The sequence below is a fragment of the Phaenicophaeus curvirostris genome, chromosome 18 (genome assembly GCF_032191515.1).
Source record: "Phaenicophaeus curvirostris isolate KB17595 chromosome 18, BPBGC_Pcur_1.0, whole genome shotgun sequence".
Classification (NCBI taxonomy): domain Eukaryota; kingdom Metazoa; phylum Chordata; class Aves; order Cuculiformes; family Cuculidae; genus Phaenicophaeus; species Phaenicophaeus curvirostris.
The window spans coordinates 9,658,133-9,668,127 of record NC_091409.1 but is presented as its reverse complement, the minus strand read 5'-3'; the positions used below and the strand labels follow the sequence as shown (position 1 = coordinate 9,668,127).

Sequence of the window (9,995 nt, the reverse complement as noted above, 5' to 3'; positions counted from 1 at the left end):
GACGTGGCGCTGGGCGGCCCCGCTCCGGCCGCGGGCCCCGCTCCGCCGCGCCATGGGTGAGTGCCGGGGGGACACACACAGCGCAGGGCGGGGGAACGAGCCCCTGGCGGGACGGGGAAAAAAGTTTTCCGAGCAGTTTTCAACTTTTCCTAAAGGCGGAGGCTGCGCCCACCCCTTCCTTTCTGTTCTTTTAGCGCTCCCAGCAGCTGATGGAGCGAACGCAGAGAGGCGGTTTGCTATAGCACAGCCCCTAGGGCCACCCCGGGAGCACAGCCGGAGGCTCTTCACGCTTCTCCCCTCTCTTTCCGAGGAACGGGGAGGGGGCGACTCAGTTTTGCTAAAGGCAGCAGCGCCTTTTGCAGCGCTTCTTGGCGCTGGGCTGTGCAAAGAGGGACTCCAGCAGCTCAAAAGTCACCCCAGTCCCGGTCAAAAGTCAATCCCAGTCTCAGCCGGGACAGTGGCACCGGTTACTGCCCCGTCCTGGAGCGCAGCCCTCCCACCAGTTTGCCAGAGGCAGGGGATCGCCTGGCCCAGCTCCCTGGGACACCCACCAGGCTTGCTGTCCTCATGCGAACGTCTTGAGAGTCCTCGAGTTTTCCAGCTACATCAGAATAGGCTGTACACAAAGCTGGACTTCAATCAAAACTGCCCGGAGGAGAAGGACCTGGGGGTGTTGGTTGACAGCGACTGAACATGAGCCAGCAGGGGCCCAGGTGGCTGAGAAGGCCAAGGGCATCTTGGCGTGGATCAGAAACGGCGTGGCCAGCAGGTCCAGGGAGGTTCTTCTCCCTCTGTACTCGGCACTGGTGAGACCGCTCCTCGAATCCTGTGTTCAATTCTGGGCCCCTCACCACAAGAAGGGTGTTGAGGCTCTGGAGCGAGACCAGAGAAGAGCAACGAAGCTGGTGAAGGGGCTGGAGAATAGACCTTATGAAGTTAGTGTTTGATGGGAACGGTTGGACTCGATGATCCGGTGGGTCTCTTCCAACCTGGTTATTCTGTGATTCTGTGAAGAATGGCTGAGAGAGCTGGGGGTGTTTAGCCTGGAGAAGAGGAGGCTGAGGGGAGACCTCATTGCTCTCTCCAACTACCTGAAAGGAGGTTGTGGAGAGGAGGGAGCTGGGCTCTTCTCGCAAGTGACAGGGGACAGGACGAGAGGGAACGGCCTCAAGCTCTGCCAGGTTTAGGCTGAACATTAGGAAAAAAATTTTCCCAGAAAGGGTCATTGGGCAGTGGCAGAGGCTGCCCAGGGAGGGGGTTGATTCACCTTCCCTGGAGGTGTTTAAAAGACAGGTGGATGAGGTGCTGAGGGTCATGGTTTAGCGATTGATGGGAATGGTTGTACTTGATGATCCAATGGATCTTTTCCAACCTAGTGATTCTGTGAAAGTTCATAAACTACTACTGCTCATTAAGTTAACAAGAAATACAGAAAAATCTGATGGAATCAGCTGTGGTACTTACTGTAGGGCTGTCTGTGTCTAACTGAGTTTATGGCTTGAAACTAATGGCATGCCCACTTTATGCCAAGCTTTTTGTTCTCAGAGAGCAAATATTTTTTGCTAATTATCTGCATAATGTGTACAAGGAGTGATAAAAGCAGTGCAGGAGCATGGTGGGAGGCACTGGTACATAGCTGGGATGGTGCAAGTTACACAAATAAACACAGAGGGTTACAGAATAAATACAAATATAAATATCACCATCACTGGGAAATAACCTTTGTTGCTTGCTGCAATTAAATGCCAAATAGAGAGGGACACTTCCTATTAAACACAGCTTATGAGGGGAAAAAAGCCCTTAGGCAGGGTGAGAAAAGTTTTCCATGGTCTGTTGGTTATGTCCCCATTCTTTCTACATAGTCTACTGAAATTGTGAATATTTCTAATTAAAACCAATGTGAGATAGTATTATATACTGGAAACGAACACAAACCTCTAAGGTCATAAACTACCCATGCCTTCAAATTTGTAACTGGCGGGGAAGTCACTGTCACTGCTTTTCCCCAGAGATCCCTACATCAGTGATGGCTCTCACAGCATGTGCAATCGCCCCTGCCATTAACATGACTAGTAGTTTGTACGTGGTCAGCCTTTCATTGTTTCACAAAGGCAAGAAGAGTGTGCAGCAAGCCCTTTTTGTTTTTAGGGTTGTTTGGGGTGGGTGGGTTGGTTTGGGTTTGATTAGCTTTTGTGATTGTTTTTTCTTTTTCTTGTTTTACCTAAACTTACATACTTCTTAAACTTGCATGCTCAGCTATATGGGAAAGGCAAGGTCAAAGAATTGCTTCTTGTATTTGGGCCAGGCAACAGTGAGCTTTTCAGCTCATAAAGTTTGTTCTGTAGTCCTGGACCAGCCTGAGAAAGTTGTGCCTGGCTCAGGGATTCTGAATGCTGTGTGCTGGAGAAGGAGAGATGAAGAAATTGGGGCCACCCCCACGATGTCAGGCTGAGAGTGCAAGATTAACTAGGAGAAATAGACTTTGTGAGCAGTGTTTCTAGTATGGAGTGAGAATGCAGAGCCTGCAGCGAGAGCTGATAGTACCACAGGCAGTGAAACATGAAAATGATAATGTAGAACAACTCAGAACCAGAAAGCGGAAGCTGCATTTCCTGCCAGAACAGGTTTTGAAATTAAAATCACAGGAGACCAGAGGATCCTTCCGTGCAACTCCAGGCAGTACAAATCACTGTCTCCCACATAAATACAAGCCTTACCTTTGTTAACAAAGTTCTGTTTTCACAGTTCTGCAGCCCAAATGAGTGTCTCTGCAGTCAGTGGATGTGTGCAGGCCTGGTAGGTGTTGTGAATACACATAACCTCGTGCCTTTTGGGGAAATTCAGCATCATGGTTTTGTGGATGGAAAACTTTGGGTGTCCTGGGAGAGTTTTTTTCCAGCTTGTGCATGCCGATAGCTTGCCTACTAGGGCTAGAGAAATGAACCTAGTGTTGCTTGCTTGTTTTCCAGGTCGTGCACTGCTGGTCCTCCTGTTGTCTGCAACTGTCTCTCTCCTGGGTGGGCTGATATTTGGATACGAGCTGGGGATTATCTCTGGTGCATTGCTGCAATTGCAGATAGACTTTCAACTCAGCTGCTTCAAGCAAGAAGTTCTCGTGAGCGCCCTCCTTATCGGAGCTCTGCTCGCCTCTCTGATTGGAGGGATCCTCATTGACCGCCATGGACGGAGGAGAGCAATCCTGGTCAGCAGCTTGGTCCTGTTGGTTGGCAGCCTTATTCTCACACTAGCAAGATCATTTATTGGACTGGTCATTGGGCGCATCACCGTGGGCTTTGCCATCTCTGTCTCATCCATGGCCTGCTGCATCTACGTCTCAGAAATGGTGGCTGCTCATCAGCGAGGGCTGCTGGTGTCTCTCTATGAAGCAGGGATCACTGTAGGCATCCTGCTGTCCTATGCACTGAATTACATCTTTGCAGATGTGGATGAGGGATGGAGGTACATGTTTGGACTGGCCATTGCCCCGACGGCCATGCAGTTCCTCAGCATCCTCTTTCTCCCAGTGAACCCTGTTAAATTAAGCTCATGGGACTCAGACTGCCAGAAGGGCCTCATTCAATTGCAGAACACCAAAGACAGAGAGACAGCAAAGCGGGAGCCCTATGAGGAGAAGCATTACTCCCTTCTTGATCTTTTCAGGACCAGAGACAACATGAGAAGGCGGACTCTGGTGGGCCTGGGATTGGTGCTCTTCCAGCAGTTCACTGGGCAGCCCAATGTGCTGGGCTATGCCTCAAAAATCTTCCACTCGGTGGGGTTTCAAAGCAACTCCTCAGCGATCCTGGCTTCTGTTGGGTTGGGGGCAATCAAGGTGGTGGCCACGCTCATTGCAATGGCTTTTGCAGACAAGGCTGGTAGGAGAGTGCTACTCCTGGCTGGCTGTGTGGTGATGGCCATCTCTGTCACCACCATTGGCCTCACCAGCCGGAACGCTCCGCTGGCCATGGCCAGGGACTGCAAGGCAGCCGTAGACCCCAATGCATCCCACAGCCTCACCCAGTACCTCCTGACACCTGTATCCTCCCAGCCTACTGTGTCACCCATCCCACCAGCACTGGGTGCTATGAAAAGTCAGGCAGACCTTGGTTTTGCTGCTACAAGGAACCTTACAAATTTTTTTGCCAGTACTCAAAATAAAGAGGTTGTTCCTGATTCTTCCCTCACTCAGCAGAGGGGCTTGACAGGTCAATCTAATAAAGAGACAGTGAAAAGCACTGACCTTCCTTTCCGTGGTGCTTCTTGGACGGAACATATGGTTTTAAATTGGATTACACTGCTGAGCATGATGGCTTTCGTGAGCGCCTTCTCAATTGGATTTGGACCAAGTGAGTATGGTATTTATATATCCTCACACTAACCCAGAGAATAAAACTAGGGCTGATCTTTATAGTCTGCTTGAAACATTCACAATGCAACTGCTTTACCAAGCAGCTCAGTTTCTGGAAACTGGAAATATTTCCTTTTCAGCCCACTGAATCATTTTCTAGCATTGCAGATCTATCAGTTATCAGGCTGTTACAGCACTAGAATGATTTCTTTTCCATGTTATCACTACCCTTGTAGTGTTTTTTTTTTCCTGTCTTGCTTATTACAAAGTCAGAGCACCCCACAAGCACTTCACAGCACCCTGATGAGGAGGAAAACAGGGCTGAGGGGCTTCTTCTCTGTGATGAACAAAGCCAATGGCAGAACTGGAAGTGGAGCCTCCTCCAAGTTTCTCAGCATCATTTGGTCTTTTCCTGAAATTGTTATTTATTCATCAGATGAGAATAGGAATTAGTTCATGCTTTCATTTGAGCTCTACTCTTTTCTGGCAGTTATTGCTTTAAATGCTTTAATGGGAGAAAACATCTAACTCAAGGAAAAGCAGAAGTTCACAGCAAGCCTCACGGGTTCAACAGTGACTCTGTAAATTATTTCAGGTGAAATAACCCTGCGACAGGAGAGACTACTTTACTTCAGCTCTGATTTTAGCTAAAACGCAACATGGTCTCCCTAATACCGTCCCTTTCCCATTTCTCTACAAAAAGAGTGTCCTGACAGCAGGCGTGCCAGATCTTTTCCATCTCCTCTGAATGGAATGACCAAGTTGCTGGCTTTCTCCTTTGCTCTCTGGGTCCTTTCATTGGTGTTTTATTCCTCCGTGGAGAGCTGAACGTGAGAGTTTTGAAATGTTGTGCTATGACCTGACTGAGATTGATGAATGCTTGACACCACCAGCAGCAGATGCTTGGTGAAGCCAGAGCTTAAAACCCTGCTGAAATCTTCCTTGGCCATTTCTCAAAGAAATTGCTTAACCCCTACAACTGTCTTTCTGATCTCTCTAATCCATGCAGTGACCTGGTTGGTCCTCAGTGAGATCTACCCTGCTGGGATAAGAGGAAGAGCCTTTGCCTTCTGTAACAGCTTTAACTGGGCTGCCAATTTACTTATCAGCGTCTCCTTCCTGGACCTTATTGGTAAGTGTCTGTCCCTCATCCCTCTATCTCCCCCAGATGGTTAGTGAAGGCACTCTCCACAAACTGTTTGGAGATAAGTGGTATCTTGAACTTGATGCTGGAAGTAACCCTGATGCTTGTGACGGCAGAAAAAACAGGTACCGGCAACACTGCCCTCCACCACTGATTTCACAAAAATCATCCATCACCCACCGGGCTGTATTAAAATACTGCAGTATCGGGAAACTATGGAGTTTGTACCTTTCATGCCAGTAGCTTTACGATGTTTCTTGCTAGCAAAGCTCGTGGCTGAGGCACTCAGTGGGTGCTGCTGGATCCTGGAGCTTGGCTGCCTTCTCCTTCCCTCTGTGGTGCTGCTGGCAAAGCTTGGTGGGACCATCCTTCTCCCTTGCTGATTCATGGTCCAGACCTTGCAGATAAGGAGCTTCCCTTCCCTTTTGAGTGTTTGTCAAAATAAGATGCCTCTGGCAGGCACCTGTGACCATCTAGCAGTAAGCAACCAGCTTCCTTTGTATCCCATGATGTGACCTACCTCCAACGGATCCTTCACATGCTTGAATCTCTCTGCAGATGCCATTGGTTTCTCCTGGATGTTTCTTCTCTATGGACTGATGGGAGTGATGGCTGTTATATTTATTTACCTATTTGTTCCGGAAACAAAAGGACAGTCCTTAGAGGAGATAGACCAGCAGTTCTCCAGGAAACGGTATGTGTGCTGCTGAGCGTTGGCCTTGGATGCTTCCCACCAGCAGTACCTGAGGTCTATGGCACCAAGTAGCTCAGTGTCACAGCAAAGGCTGCTGAGAATACCTCAGCTGGCAGCGGGGCTATGGGATGGGAATGCAGTGTGGTTCAGCAGCAGGTCACTGCCCTGAGCCTTGCAGACATGCTGCTTGAAGGCAGTAGTGACTGTTGGGAGGAAAAGGGCTAAAAACCAGGGGTTGTGAGTGGGAGGAGGAGAGCAGGACCAGACCATGACATAGGCATGTCAGGACAGTGAGGTCCTTAGAGTAAGCCTGGACTGATCCTTCTCCTCAGGGGCAGAGACAGTGCCTGGTGTAACACATGCCATGGGCTTTCACCCTGTAATTCCCATGCAAAGTCTGTAATTCTGGCCGGGCTAGGGAAGATCGAGTGGTATTTGTAGAGTTCTAGTTGTGAAGGAGGTGTCAGGGCAAGGATCGCTGGAGCAGAGAGGTGGTGCAGCCGCACAATGACAGGGGGCAGGAGCACCCACCACATGGGGAATGGCCAGAGAGGGCTAAGTGCTGTAAGCCTGGCTCCTGGCTTGCTCCAAGCAGCAGCTGCTCCAGCTGACCCTCCCCGTTGCCTGGCAGGGTTTGGGAAGGAAACGTGTTTAGGAAGAGACACGGAAGAGGAGCGAGCTGCACGCATGCCCAGTACCAGAGAGTAGAGCACAACAGCAGCACGTGAAACCAACGACGCACCTGCAGCATCGCCCTGAGGAGAGGAGCAGGCTGGGCCATCTGGACAGTTCTTCTCCACAGCCTTTAACTGGTGACCTCTGCTTGGAGGTGGTTCTCACCGTAGCGCCTTAGATCTTGGACACGCTGATAACTGTCCTTTGGGTCCTTGGAGCATCGTAGGTCCCAGGCAGGGAAGATGTCTTTCCTTTGGTATCTTTTATTTTTCATGGTTTGTATTTTCTGTCACGTGAAAGATGCTCAGTTTTGTACACAGGAATTAAAGCACAACTATCGCTGACAACGCTTTCCATCCAGGCAGTTCTTTTGTGAGCAAGGGGTGTCATTTTCTACTTCTTTGAAATACGTGATGCTTTACAGAGGAGACGAGTAGCGCAGGAGGAATGTGTCAAGCGCACAGCAGCGACATGAACACTGTCACCCTTTCCGAGCTGCGCCCGTTTGCGTGTCCCCCAGCCCCGGGGCGGCCGGGGCCGCGGCTGCACCGCGCTGGGACCGCCGCGAGAGGGCGCCCCGACACCGCCGCCCCGCCGGCTCCGCGGCGATACCCACCCCGCCCCCGCAGACAGACAGACAGACAGACAGACAGACAGACTTACTGCTACGGCCGCAGCCCCAGCCCTCGGACACAGCGTCTGAGCCTGAGGGACAGCCCCCCCACCGCCCCATGCTAAACCTCTAGGACTGATAGAATCACCAGGTTGGAAGAGACCCACCGGATCATCGAGTCCAACCATTCCTATCAATCACTAACCCATGTCCCTCAGCGCCTCGTCCACCCGTCCCTTAAACCCCTCCAGGGAAGGGGACTCAACCCCCTCCCTGGGCAGCCTCTGCCAGTGCCCAATGACCCTTTCCATGAAATTTTTTTTCCTTATGTCCAGCCTGACCCTCCCCTGGTGGAGCTTGAGGCCATTCCCTCTCATCCTGTCCCCTGTCCCTTGGGAGAAGAGCCCAGCTCCCTCCTCTCCACAACCTCCTTTCAGGTAGTTGTAGAGAGCAATGAGGTCTCCCCTCAGCCTCCTCTTCTCCAGGCTAAACACCCCCAGCTCTCTCAGCCGTTCCTCATAAGGCCTGTTCTCCAGCCCCCTCACCAGCTTCGTTGCTCTTCTCTGGACTCGCTCCAGAGCCTCAACATCCTTCTTGGGATTAGGGGCCCAGACCCGATCTAGTGGGATGTCCCTGCCCATGGCAGGGGGCTCCAAACTAGATGATCTTTAAGGTCCCTTCCAACTCAAACTGTTCTATGATTCTATGGAGCCCCTGGAAGAGGAATTCAGGGGTTACTGCTGCCTCTCATCCCCATGCTGCACACCTCTGGGGTTGATGGAGCCCCTAGGAAAAGAAGGTGATGGGAATGGGAACTAGGTGTTGCTGCTGCCTCTTCCCCCTATGCTGCACCTCTGGGGTTGATGGAGCTTCTGGAAAAGGAGGGGATGGGAATGGGAATTGAGGGACAGCCCTGTGAGGGAGTGGGCAGGCAGATGGGGCTGCCCTGGAGGAGAGGGGAGACCCTTCGGCCTCAGGATGCAGGGCTGTGAGCCCAGGCTGGGGAGGCTGCAAACAGGGTGGGTGGGGTTGAGGGGGTCAACTGAGTTTTGGGGGCAGCAAACAGGGGTGCTGGCATTGCCAGGCTCTGCGGGTGATAGTGCAGAAAGCTGTGAGCCAGCCTGTGGTAATGGGGGCTCATAAACCCAGGCTGAGAGGGCTGTGTTCCCTTCCTTCTTCAGAAAAAAACTCATGATGCAGCTTTTCAACCCCAATTGTCTGAAGGGGCCATAGGCTGAAGCTGCCCATGAGGCAGGAGGGACCTGCCAGGGGCTGCCCAGCTCAGTCGCACCGAGCACACTGTGTTCAGGCATCTGTTCTTGCAGACAGTGCAAGGGGATAGTAGAGGAGGTGCTGGGAGAGCCTGGGGATGCTGCAGAGCAGAGCTCACCTCTGTTCTTGTAGCTCTTGCACCGAGGGGGTGTACGCACCCAGGAACAGCCTCCTGCTGGAGAGACTACTCAGAACCTGCCAGTGTCACAACATCCTCCGTCTCCATTGCAGCAGGGTTGGGCTGATGGGACTGAAAAGTGGAAAAGCCAGAGAAAATTGTTTAAATGAGGAGCTGAAGGAAATTCAGAAGGTATAGAAGTTCAGACTTGCACCACTTGTGAGGAGGATGTGGCCACCAGGGAAAGGGCAGCAGGGAAATAAGTGATGCAGCTGCAATAAATAAGGTGAGTTTGACTGTGTACAGTACTGGCAGCCCCACTATTATTAAGCAACAAAGCAAGGGCAAAACTTAGAGGTGGTTCTGTCCCTATACCAGAAGCTTAAAAAAAAAATTAAGATAACACCAGGCTTTCCCATTGCCCTGAATGACAAGCCCAGTGCCACTACAGGTTTCTCGAAATGAGAGGTCCTAGATTCCATTGAGAAAAATATAGAGCCAGGACTGTGTTACTGACTCTAATAAGGGTAAAAGTAATGATCAGCAAATATAAAATGAGATTAGAGAAGCTGATCCGGTGGGTCTCTTCCAACCTGGTGATTCTATGATTCTAATAAGCTCAGTGATCCATCAGGGAGTGAAAAAAAATATGTTTGGATACAATAACAAGTCTCCTGGCCCAAGCAGTGCTGGAAAAGGTGAGAAGAGTGGCTGCTCTGGGTTTGGTAGAAAGCAATGCACAGGATCTGCTTCACAAGGTGTTTGTGGGAGAGCTGCTCTCTGCTAGAGACCACAAAGCAACCAGCTTAATGCTGTAGCAGGAGAGAGCACACCAAATAAATCCAGTGTGTGGCTCTGCAGTTTCAAGAAAGGGAACTATGAAAAAATAAGGTGATTAGTCAATAACAACAAAACAAAAAGGAACAGACAGAAAGCAAGGAGCCTGCAAGCAGTCTGGAGGTGATTAAAAAACACTCTATTAAAGCCCAAGTAGATCACATGGGCAACTCAAAAAAGAACTAAGTCCTAAAAAACACCCTGCCTGACTCACTGTTAAGGTTAAGGAGGTACCACAGGGAAAAGGTCAGCGTTTTAAAAGTGGAAAGGTTTCCCACATGAGGAGTCAAGGAA

At 50.6% G+C, this 9,995-nt stretch overlaps 1 protein-coding gene across 1 annotated transcript; it reads left to right on the top strand.

Moving 5' to 3' along the window:
- SLC2A10 (solute carrier family 2 member 10) lies at nt 1-7,253 on the top strand. Its single transcript, XM_069871913.1, has 5 exons — nt 1-56; nt 2,970-4,346; nt 5,358-5,480; nt 6,051-6,186; nt 6,818-7,253. The coding sequence occupies exons 1-5, from the start codon at nt 53-55 to the stop codon at nt 6,912-6,914; spliced, it is 1,737 nt and encodes a 578-aa protein (XP_069728014.1). The 5' UTR covers nt 1-52; the 3' UTR covers nt 6,915-7,253.
- The last annotated feature ends 2,742 nt before the right edge of the window (nt 7,254-9,995 follow it).